A 12,628-nucleotide genomic window follows, 5' to 3' on the forward strand; every position below is an offset into this window, starting at 1 on the left:
AACGTTATATCCGATATCGGTCCGATATCGGTCCGATATCGGATTCCAAGTTTGCTCATCAGATTAACATTAAATTAATGTTAACTTAATTAAAGTAAAAAGTTAACATTAATTTAATGTTAATCTGATGAGCAAACTTGGAATCCGATATCGGTCCGATATCGGTCCGATATCGGATTCCAAGTTTGCTCATCAGATTAACATTGAATTAATGTTAACTTAATTAACGTAAAAAGTTAACATTAATTTAATGTTAATCTGATGAGCAAACTTGGAATCCGATATCGGTCCGATATCGGATTTGACCGGATATCTCGGACCAAGATATCCGATATCGGTCCGATATCGGTCCGATATCGGATTCCAAGTTTGCTCATCAGATTAACATTAAATTAATGTTAACTTAATTAACGTAAAAAGTTAACATTAATTTAACGTTAATCTGATGAGCAAACTTGGAATCCAATATCGGACCGATATCGGACCGATATCGGATATCTTGGTCCGAGATATCCGGTCAAATCCGATATCGGACCGATATCGACCCGATATCGTGTGCTGACTGGGTGGTCACTTCCACCATTCTCTCACGTCTTGACTATTGTAACTCTCTCTTGGCGGGTCTTCCCTCTTCTTCTATCTCTCGTCTCCAACGCATTCAAAATAGCTCTGCCCGTCTTGTCCTACGAAAGAAAAAGAGAGATCATATCACCCCCCTCCTAAATCAGCTCCACTGGTTGCCCGTTCCTGCCCGTATCACCTACAAAATCAACACTCTCACCTACAAATGCCTCCATGGTCTCGCCCCTGCCTATCTCTCCGACTCTCTTTCTCTCTATGTCCCTTCACGAACACTCAGATCATCTGCCGACTCCCTCAAGCTCAACATCCCCCACACCAAACTCAAAACAGCAGGTCAACGCTCATTTTCTTTCCAAGCACCTAGCCAATGGAACACACTACCTCTCCCCCTCCGGCAACAACAGTCCCTCGAATCATTCAAATCTGCACTCAAGACATTCCTTTTTTCCAAATAATCCATGCATTATACACTGCCCACCCCATCCCACCCTGAATAACTGTACATATTTTAATGTTTGATGGTGTGTGTGTGTGCTAGTGACTTTAAGTCTCCGTGTGTGTGAACGAGTGTATGTGCGCCTTGAGTCGCCTGCTGGTGAGATATGTGCGCGTTATAAATATTCGTATTATTATTATTATTATTATTCGGTGTGCACATTTCTCAAAAATGGGGACCATACTAACAAAAATACGGTGGGTAAAATAGGCGCCCCCATTTTTTCAGCAAACGCCACCCCAGGCCGCATTGGACGGGTAGAAATTCCGTAGTTTCCAAGTCTATGGATAAAGCTCGCGTAAGAAGAATACGTCACGGTCGAAAGTCTTTGACGTCAATTAATGCTTCATGACGTCATGCCTCCCCGTAGTCTTTCTCTCTCGTGCAGTGTGTGTGTTTGTGTTCATTTTGTGCACATGTGTTAGTGTTACTGTGTGTGTGTGTGTGTGTGTGTGTGTGTGTGTGTGTGTGTGTGTGTGTGTGTGCGCGCACGCGTGCATGAGTCTGTACTCGTATGTGTGTGGTGTGTGTGTATTTGTGTGTGTGTGTGTGTGTGTGTGTGTGTGTGTGTGTGTGTGTGCGCGCACGCGTGCATGAGTCTGTACTCGTGTGTGTGTGTGGGCATAAGTGTATGTGTTAGTGTTACTGTGTGTGTGTGTGTGTGTGTGTGTGTGTGTGTGTGTGCGCGCGCACGCGTGCATGAGTCTGTACTCGTATGTGTGTGGTGTGTGTGTATTTGTTTGTGTGTTTGTGTGTGTGTGTGCGCGCACGCGTGCATGAGTCTGTACTCGTGTGTGTGTGTGGGCATAAGTGTATGTGTGTGCGTGTATGTGTGTTTGTTTGTAAAGGTGTGCATGTCCGTCTGTCCATATGTGCGTATGGGTGTGTGTTTTGTGTGTATGAAGTTTTTTGTCAGAGAGTGAGTGAGTGCGTGTGAGTGAGTGTGTGTGTGTGTGTGTGTGACTTGGTGTGTGTGTGTGCGTGTGTGTTTGAGAGAGAGAGAGAGTGGGTGTGAATGTGTGTGTGCATGAGTTTGTGTGTATGTTTGTGTGTGTATGAGTGTGTATATGTGTTTGTTTGTAAAGGTGTGTGTGTCCGACTGTCTATGTGCGTATTTGTTTGTTTGCTCAACGCCCAGCCGACCACGAAGGGCCATATCAGGGCGGTGCTGCTTTGACATATAACGTGCGCCACACACAAAACAGAAGTCGCAGCACAGGCTTCATGTCTCACCCAGTCACATTACTCTGACACCGGACCAACCAGTCCTAGCACTAACCCCATAATGCCAGACGCCAGGCGGAGCAGCCACTAGATTGCCAATTTTAAAGTCTTAGGTATGACCCGGCCGGGGTTCGAACCCACGACCTCCCGATCACGGGGCGGACGCCTTATCACTAGGCCAACCGTGCCGGTCTATGTGCGTATAAGTGTGTGTTATGTGTGTATGAGATTTGTGTCAGTCAATGTGTGTGTGTGTGTGTGTGTGTGTGCGTGCGTATGTACAGTGTGTGGGTGTTTGTTTGTTTGTTTGCTTAACGCCCAGCCGACCACGAAGGGCTATTATCAGGGCGGTGCTGCTTTGACATATAACGTGCGCCACACACAAGACAGAAGTCGCAGCACAGGCTTCATGTCTCACCCAGTCACATTATTCTGACACCGGACCAACCGGAGTGTGTGTGTGTGTGTGTGAATGTGTGTGTGTGCATGAGTTTGTGTGTATGTTTGTGTGTGTATGAGTGTGTATATGTGTTTGTTTGTAAAGGTGTGTGTGTCCGTCTGTCTATGTGCGTATTTGTTTGTTTGTTTCCATAATTATCAGGGCGGTGCTGCTTTGAGATATAACGTGCGCCACACAAAAGGCAGAAGTCGCAGCACAGGCTTCATGTCTCACCCAGTCACATTATTCTGACACCGGACCAAACAGTCCTAGCATGCACTAACCCCATAATGCCAGCCGCCAGGCGGAGCACCCACTAGATTGCCAATTTTAAAGTCTTAGGTATGACCCGGCCTGGGTTCTAACCCACGACCTCCCGATCACGGGGCGGACGCCTTACCACTAGGCCAACCGTGTATGTGCGTATGAGTGTGTGTATTGTGTGTATGAGATTTGTGTGAGTCAATGTGTGTGTGTGTGTGTCTGTGGGTGTGTGCTGCGTACATTCGTGCGTATGTACATGTGTGTGTGTTTGTGTGGGTGTGTGTCTGTTTGTATAAGAGAGAGAGAGAGTGGGTGGGTTGGTTTGTGTTTGTGCGTGTGCGTAAGTGTATGTGTGTGTGTATGTGTGTTTGTTTGTAAAGGTGTGTATGTCCGTCTGTCTATATGTGCGTATGGGGGTGTGTTTTTTGTGTACAGTGAAGTGTGTGTGAGAGAGTGAGTGAGTGCGTGTGAGTGAGTGTGTATGTGTGTACGTGTGTAACTTGGGTGTGTGTGTGTGTGTGTGTTTGAGAGAGAGAGAGAGAGAGGTTTGTCTTTCGCTGGGGTATGCAGTGCCTTGGCGTTGCACATCTACTTAATTTACAATTATTTTGTGGGTGTAGATTACATTCTGTGTGAGACCTGTTTAATGAAAGTGATGTTTGTGCACAGATGACTTTGAATTTAAAGTGATAAAAAAATCTTATACTTTTATTTTATCAATTAGAAAAAAAACCACAGTAAACACCAAGTTCCAAAGACTTTCGGGCCACGCCCTTCTTCAGTGAAATGAATGTAAGCAAACAATGACGTAAAATTCATGATTAAAAGAGAGAAAAAAATCGTAATGTAAAACGTTACAGCCAAACGTCATAAGTTTCGTTCAAACAGGCAAAATGGCCTTGCGTAAGAGTACAAGACTGAGGATACAGCTTCGTGATCCTCCGGTGCCAACTCTACCGCCTCTTCCTAAGAAAAGGAAAACTGGAGCAGAAGCAACGCGCGAATGGAAGCAGAGGATGAAAGAAACTGACCCAGAGAGATGGGAAGAATACATGGCGCAAAATAAAGAGGCATGCAAGGCTTACCGTCAAAGCAGCTCTGATGAAAAAAAGGTATGACACGGGTTTAGGATTAGATATTTAAGTAACTTTTAAAAATACAAAGTGGATTAGCATAGAGGGGTAGATGTTTAAGTCAATTTATAGAAAATAGTCGTAGATTTCTGTAACCTCTATTCTTTAGCAATACATAAGTGATTAAATATGCTGTATGGGAGCATGAGTTAATTAAACATTTTGACTGTGCAGGCCCTTCAACGTGAACAAATGCTGTGAAGTCAGGAGCGGCCAACATCGACAACGCCAAAGATCTCTTGACTTTTGCTTCACAAGCAGGCTCAACAAGCAGCCTGGAGATGGAGAGTGCGACGGCCACTCCTTTTGGTCGTTCTTTTGGGTGCCACAGACCGACATCCAGAGGCACAGAGGTCGAGTGGTCAAGACACTCAAAGGCACCCGATCTCTGCACAGCATCAGGTGCGTGGAGCCAAATGTGCTCTGCACACGACTGCCGTCATGCTTTTGTGCTGCGTGCCAGTCTGGGGTGGGCGTTTGCTCGAATGGTTGTGAGGCAGGAAATTGGGACAAGCAAGCCCTCCGACCTGAACTTCCCCAAATTCACCCCCCCCCCCCCCCTCCATTGCTCAACAACCAGCCGCTCCTCGAGTGCCACCCCTTGCTCAAGCACCAATCCACGCTGCTCCTCCCCCCGCTCAAGCACCGATCCCTGCCGCACCTCAAGATCTAGCCCCGGCTGCACCCCAGAATCCAGCCCCGGCTGCAGCTCTCGCTTGTCATCAAGTGACGCCCCCTGCTGCACCTCTTTTGAAATAAATTAATCAACTGCAAGTGGCAACTGTTCTATATGTAACCAATGCCTTTGGTTTATTGTCTTAACAATTGAATGAACCACTTTTGAACATTTGCATTCTTCATGTCGAACCTTATAATACATGTCTGGTTGTTCGTTTCCGAGTTACGTCGGTGATGAACTTTTCATTAATATTTCTCTTTTTTTTGGCAAAGTTTGATTGATTTTGTCCAGCTTTTTTTCTTTCTGTTCCTGTTTTAGTGTTTGGCATTTTACCTAAGAAGAATCTGGTTGCAAAATCAGCTTCATTTGGTAAAGTTTGTGGGAAAAAGCATTTACCGTTTCTTTGTTACAAAAGTGATGTTTCCATGTTACATCGGTGACCATTTTGCATTCTTTTGGGATAACTTTCTAACATTTTGTCTTAGAGCAACAAATCTTTGTATATATGCTATTGTGAAGGTTAAATGTCAATAAGACTGAATGAATGCCATGTATCAACATGTTCTGATCAGGATATTATTAATTAATTTTCATTTTTATTTTGAAATTTTGACGAATGCATGGAACTTTGAAAAAAACATTATTTTGTTGTTTGCATGTAGTCATTTCATATTGAACTCTATAATGGCTTGTGATTCAGCAATAATAACTGAATAAAAGTCGTTTTCAGCCTTATAATGGCAGTTTTTTTGTCTTTTATTGTTTCCATTTTACACGGGTGATTTTGCACACATGGTCCAAATAATGCTCAATATATGGCAAACTAAAGGCAATGTTATATTTTTTCTTGTTTAAACTGAAAAGGTACACCCTGAGAAGTGTGTAAATAGTATTATCAAAGTTTTCTGGGAATATTTTACTTTTGGTGATAATGTCACAAACAGAGGACGAGATTCTGAGACGCACCCATATGTGTATAATAAAGTCAGCACACGCAAAAATAAATCCTGGCACAGAAAGAATCCAGACTGTCGATTGTGGGTAAGTGTCCAACTAGAGGGAATCTCTTGTACCATGCAGAAGTCAGGACGGATTCATGGTAACTTGATTAGCGCTCAAGATGGTCTACACCTAAACGTACGTTCTTCAGCTTTGACTATGAAAACGTCTTTTAATGTTGCTTGGCTGTCTGCGTTTCAGGGAGACAAGCGGATATAGGAGCAGACTGTTCTGACGGCGCGGACTGTGTGAGTTATGACAATGGCGTGGAACTTAAGTGTGACTTCTACAAGTTTACCTGTGGTGAGGATTACCCCCCCCCCCCCATCCCCTCTTAGCCTCCATGGCATCTGTGTGTGTGTGTGTGTGTGTGTGTGTGTGTGTGTGTGTGTGTGTGTGTGTGTGTGTGTGTGTGTGTGTGTGTGTGTGTGTACGCCCTTTTCCATCTCTCTCCCTCTCACTCTCTCTCTCTCTCACCCTCTCTGTCTCTCTGTCTCTCTGTCTGTCTGTCTGTCTGTCTGTCTGTCTGTCTCTCTCTGTCTCTCTGTTTGTCTGTTTGTCTCTCTGTCTCGATCTCTCTCTCTCTACATCTCTCTCTCTCTCTCTCTCTCTCTCTCTCTCTCTCTCTCTCTCTCTCTCTCTCTCTCTGTATGCATGCCTGTCCGTGTTTCTCTTTCTCCGTGGGTACACTTCATATAATCATATCATTTTATATAATGTTCTGTACACCAATTACAGTGATCAAGAATGGAGACAGGTGTGACACCAACACAGAGATGTTCTGTCCATCAGGAGCCGAGTGTCAGAACAATACCTGCACGTGCATTACGCCTTACAAAAGTGACAAAGGCGCCTGCAGTAAGTATATATATTGGGTCACTGAACGGCACACAAACAGTACGACATCGAAGCAACGTTTAACATCTTAGGAAAAGCAGCGGTGCAATATTAAATGCAAATTCCTTCTTGTGTAAACAATTCGGGTTATTTCAGATCTGGACAGGTTTTTACTTGGGATAAGAACACCCCTCCACTTTGTCCAATACTAAAAACAATCAGTTTGACAGTTTCTATTGAAGTGTGGGAAACAATTTTTATTACAGTATATGAATTTATTTTGCTAATCGACACTATTGTCAATCATTAAATTAGTTCATAAATAAGATTCCAACCCTGGACAGAAAGCAGTGAACAAGTGGAGGGATAGTCTTATCCCATGTAGCCTAAAAGCATGGCCAGTCATGAGAATGATGGTGACCCGAATTCAAATGGAATTAAATCAAATTAACTTTATCATCTCACATGGAGATATTGCAGTGGTGGTGCATGTAACATACTGACAAACGAAACACAACAACAGAATAATTATATTTAAAAATATGTACCAAGTAATAACGTTGTTCACAACACACCTCTCTGCATACAAAGCTCTCGCTGTGTAGATGTAAGAAACAAGTCGCGTAAGGCGAAAATACAATATTTAGTCAAGTAGCTGTCGAACTCACAGAATGAAACTGAACGCAATGCCATTTTTCAGCAAGACCGTATACTCGTAGCATCGTCAGTCCACCGCTCATGGCAAAGGCAGTGAAATTGACAAGAAGAGCGGGGTAGTAGTTGCGCTAAGAAGGATAGCACGCTTTTCTGTACCTCTCTTTGTTTTAACTTTCTGAGCGTGTTTTTAATCCAAACATATCATATCTATATGTTTTTGGAATCAGGAACCGACAAGGAATAAGATGAAAGTGTTTTTAAATTGATTTGGAAAATTTAATTTTGATAATAATTTTTATATATTTAATTTTCAGAGCTTGTTTTTAATCCGAATATAACATATTTATATGTTTTTGGAATCAAAAAATGATGGAGAATAAGATAAACGTAAATTTGGATCGTTTTATAAATTTGTATTTTTTTTTACAATTTTCCGATTTTTAATGACCAAAGTCATTAATTAATTTTTAAGCCACCAAGCTGAAATGCAATACCGAAGTCCGGGCTTCGTCGAAGATTACTTGACCAAAATTTCAACCAATTTGGTTGAAAAATGAGGGCGTGACAGTGCCGCTTCAACTTTCACGAAAAGCCGGATATGACGTCATCAAAGACATTTATCAAAAAAATGAAAAAAACGTTCGGGGATTTCATACCCAGGAACTCTCATGTCAAATTTCATAAAGATCGGTCCAGTAGTTTAGTCTGAATCGCTCTACACACACACACACACACACACACACACACACGCACACACGCACATACACCACGACCCTCGTTTCGATTCCCCCTCGATGTTAAAATATTTAGTCAAAACTTGACTAAATATAAAAACAAGTCGCGTAAGGCGAAAATACAACATTTAGTCAAGTAGCTGTCGAACTCACAGAATGAAACTGAACGCAATGCAACGCAGCAAGACCGTATACTCGTAGCATCGTCAGTCCACCGCGCCGACAATTTAATTTTGATAATAATTTTTATATATTTAATTTTCAGAGCTTGTTTTTAATCCAAATATAACATATTTATATGTTTTTGCAATCAGCAAATGATGGAGAATAAGATGAACGTAAATTTGAATCGTTTAATAAAAAATATTGTTTTTTACAATTTTCTTTTTTTTAATGACCAAAGTCATAAATTAATTTTTAAGCCACCAAGCTGAAATGCAATACCGAAGTCCGGGCTTCGTCGAAGATTACTTGACCAAAATTTCAACTAATTTGGTTGAAAAATGAGAGCGTGACAGTGCCGCCTCAACTTTCACGAAAAGCCGGATATGACGTCATCAAAGACATTTATAAAAAAAATTAAAAAAACTTTCCGGGATATCAATCCCAGGAACTCTCATGTCAAATTTCATAAAGATCGGTCCAGTAGTTTGGTCTGAATCGCTCTACACACACACACACACATACACCACACCCTCGTCTCGATTCCCCCCTCTACGTTAAAACATTTAGTCAAAACTTGACTAAATGTAAAAAGTAACTTATAAAAGTGATACCTGTGGTAATGATTTTCTACCCTCCCCTTCCCTTCCTCCATTCCCTGGGTGTGTGTGTGTGTGTGTGTGTGTGTGTGTGTGTGTGTGTGTGTGTGTGTGCATGTGTGTGTGTGTGTATGTTTGTGTGTGTGTATGCATGTGTGTGTGTGTGTGTGTGTGCTTGTGTGTGCATGTGTGTGTGTGCATACATGTATGTGTGTGTGTGTGTGTGTGTGTGTGTGTGTGTGTGTGAGCAGTGGTATGTGTGTGTGTGTGTGTGTGTGTGTGTGTGTGTGTGTGTGTGGTGTATGTGTGTGTGTGTGTGTGTGTGAGTGTTTAACTCTTGGATTATCTGGTACTGTTATATCTACAGGTAAAGTCATAAGCACTCTTGGAGGAATGTGCGACTCGGAAGACATCTGCCAGAATGCAACACTCGGCCTCGACATGGACTGTGACCGTTTCTCCGGCCGTTGCTGTAAGACTCTCTCTCTCTCTCTCTCTCTCTCTCTCTCTCTCTCTCTCTCTCTCTCTCTCTCTCTCTCTCTCTCTGAGACATAGATGTATGCTTTTGTTTGTTTCCGTGCTAGAAGTGGACTTATGTTTGTTTCAGTGCTAGAAGTGGACTTATGTTTGTTTCAGTGCTAGAAGTGGACTTATGTTTGTTTCAGTGCTAGAAGTGGACTTATGTTTGTTTCAGTGCTAGAAGTGGACTTATGTTTGTTTTAGTGCGAACAGTGGACTTATGTTTGTTTCATGGTTTTCTCTTGTTTTCATCTTATGAACATTCTAAATGTTAGACTAACTTATTGTCTTGTACAGAATAACAACTGTGTGAATGGTGCTATATTGAATGAAAGAGTGTGACATGAAGTTCTTGTACATCATTGTAAAGAGTGTGAATGACGTTTTAGTTTAGATGTCAAGCGCTTAGAGCAAGCCTTTTTAACGAAAGTTTTTGATTTAGCGCTATATAAATGTTCTTCTTCTTCTTCTTCTTCTTCTTCTTCTTCTTCAGTGCTAGAAGTAGACTTATGTTTGTTTCGGTGCTAGAAGTGACCTATGTTTGTTTCAGTGCTAACAGTGGACTTATGTTTGTTTCGGTGCTAGAAGTGGACTTATGTTTGTTTCAGTGCTAGAAGTGGACTTATGTTTGTTTCAGTGCTAGAAGTGGACTTATGTTTGTGTCAATGCTAGAAGTGACATGTCTTTTTCAGTGTTAGAAGTGGACCAGTCATGCCAAGGCTACCCAGACATGTGTTCGACTGGCGCGGTATGCAGTAGTACTTCTAATACTTGTGTCTGCAGCGGAGTTTACACGCTTTCGGATTCCGCAAGATCTTGCCGTGAGTTTGTGCTTGTTTGTCATGAATTTCATCTTTTTTGTGTTCACTTGTTGTTGTTGTTGTTGTTGTTGTTGTTGTTGTTGTTGTTGTTGTTGTTGTTGTTGTTGTTGTTGTTGTTGTTGTTGTGTTTGTTGTTGTTGTTGTGTGGTTGTTGTTGTTGTTGTTGTTGTTGCTATATTTTCTTTCTAATTTCCTTTCTTACTTTTTTCGGGTTTCAATGTCGGTTTGGCAAAATGTAAGAATGTCTACACACTCTCTCTCTCATTTCTATTCTTCTCTCGCTACCGTCCTTACTTACACAAACAAGAACAATTCACTCTCTCCACCTGCCCCACACTCATCTAATCAAAAACAATTTTGTTGGCGAAAGTTGTACAAACAAAATCAACTCTTTTTGTTTTATCCGCAGTAGATTTACAGGGTACCTTTGTGTGCCACTGAGTACATTACCGGTAACATGTGTTCCAAACATTGGCAAAATGCGCGCTCTCGCTCTCTCTCCCTCTCTTCCTCTCCCTCTCGCTCTCTCTCTCTCTCTCTCTCTCTCTCTCTCTCTCTCTCTCTCTCTCTCTCTCTCTCTCTCTCTCTCTCTCTCTCACACACACATGTTTTGTTTATCGTGCATTGTACAGTCGATGTATGTTGTAATCCACAGAAGGTCGTCAGGGCACCGTTGGGGGCAAGTGCAACAGCGGAAATATGTGTTCCGACACGGCGTCGGCCAAGTGCGATGACGGTTACTGCCTCTGTAAAACTGGGTACTTCGTCGCGACCAACTCGTCGTGTGTCGCAGGTAGGCATGCAGATAAGCTCGTGCAATAGGCAGGCAGATAAGCTCGTACAGTGGGAATGCAGATACGCTCGTACGGTAGACATGCAGATAAGCTCGCAAAGTGGGAATGCAGATAAGCTCGTACAGTAGGCATGCAGATAAGCTCGTACAGTAGGCATGCAGATAAGCTCGTACGGTAGGCATGCAGATAAGCTCGTACAGTGGGCATGCAGATAAGCTCGTACAATTAGCATGCAGATATGCTTATACAGTGGTTATGCAGATACGCTGGTGCACTGGAAATGCAGATGAGCTCGTACAGTGGTAATGCAGATAGGCTCGTACAATGGGCATGCATATAAGCTCGTACAGTGTCAATGCAGATAAGCTCGTACAGTGGGAATGCAGATAAGCTCGTACGGTAGGCTTGCAGATAAGCTCGTACAGTAGGCAGGCAGATAAGTTCGTACAGTAGGTACACAAATAAGCTCGTACAGTAGGTACGCAGATAAGCTCGTACGGTAGACATGCAGATAAGCTCGTAAAGTGGGAATGCAGATAAGCTCGTAAAGTGGGAATGCAGATAGGCTCGTACAGTAGGCATGCTAATAAGCTCATACAATAGGCATGCAGATAAGCTCGTACAGTGGGCATGCAGATAAGCTGGTACAGTGGGCATGCAGATAAGCTCGTACAGTAGGCATGCTAATAAGCTCGTACAGTAGGCATGCAGATAAGCTGGTACAGTGGGCAGGCAGATAAGCTGGTACAGTGGGCATGCAGATAAGCTGGTACAGTGGGCATGCAGATAAGCTGGTACAGTGGGCAGGCAGATAAGCTGGTACAGTAGGCATGCAGATAAGCTCGTACAGTAGGCATGCAGATAAATTCGTACAGTGCATGGGCATGCAGATAAGCTCGTACAGTATGATTGCAGATATGCCCATTAATTTTGAGCGTTTTGTCCTGCAGTGTTATGATGTTTTTAGATTCTGCTAGATAACTTCGCCTCCCCCATACAAAAAGGGAAAATAAAACAGACCAACAAAAAAAGAAAGAACGACTAAAGAAAGTAATACACTGAATAATTGATTATTTAATTAATTGATGGATTAATTTAGTAAGTGAGTGAGTGAGTGATTCATTGAATAATTTAGTGATTAAGTGAGTGAGTGAGAATGAAAGAAACAAACAAGCTAAGAGACACACAGACACAGAAGAACCTCGTTTGAATTATACTTACAAAGTTCTCTAAGACGAAACCTGATTCAATGAAATCGCCTACATAACTTGCCAAATCCTGGTGTTTTTTTCTAGCTTAGGAAAGTAGCTTTGCCACTTTTGATACCTTATCTCAAAAATAATTTTCTTTTGTTGTCTGGGTCTCCTTTCAGGAGAAAGCGGAGACGATGGCACTGATGACAACAGGAACACAGCTGAAATATCATTGGTCTCGACCATCTTACTTCTCGCTGCGTGTTTGCTGACCAGTTTGCCACACTAAACTTATCCCCTAACCCCTATCCCACTGCACCCGACCTCATCCCACCACACCCCTCCCCCTCCCCCCCCCCAAAAAAACCCCCAACAAAACACACAAAAACACTGGTAAGGATAAAATGAAACAAGTCGCGTGAACCGAAATAAATACCTTCAGTCAGTCAATCTGTCGAACTCACAACACACTTGCTGCTGTTTTAGGTTTGGATTA

General features: G+C 42.6%; 1 protein-coding gene across 1 annotated transcript in view; it reads left to right on the forward strand.

Moving 5' to 3' along the window:
* The window catches only part of LOC138964576 (multiple epidermal growth factor-like domains protein 10), a 39,050-nt gene that overhangs the window by 24,405 nt on the left and 2,017 nt on the right, over window positions 1–12,628 (forward strand). Inside the window, exons 5-10 of the mRNA XM_070336566.1 lie at window positions 6,018–6,119; window positions 6,555–6,674; window positions 9,173–9,277; window positions 10,017–10,145; window positions 10,801–10,938; window positions 12,312–12,628. The exon at window positions 12,312–12,628 is cut by the window's right edge and continues 2,017 nt beyond it. Of these exons, the coding sequence (XP_070192667.1) occupies window positions 6,018–6,119; window positions 6,555–6,674; window positions 9,173–9,277; window positions 10,017–10,145; window positions 10,801–10,938; window positions 12,312–12,421 (704 nt within the window). The 3' untranslated portion in view covers window positions 12,422–12,628. The remainder of the gene's footprint in view (window positions 1–6,017; window positions 6,120–6,554; window positions 6,675–9,172; window positions 9,278–10,016; window positions 10,146–10,800; window positions 10,939–12,311) is intronic.

The sequence above is a fragment of the Littorina saxatilis genome, linkage group LG4 (assembly GCF_037325665.1).
Source record: "Littorina saxatilis isolate snail1 linkage group LG4, US_GU_Lsax_2.0, whole genome shotgun sequence".
Lineage (NCBI taxonomy): Eukaryota > Metazoa > Mollusca > Gastropoda > Littorinimorpha > Littorinidae > Littorina > Littorina saxatilis.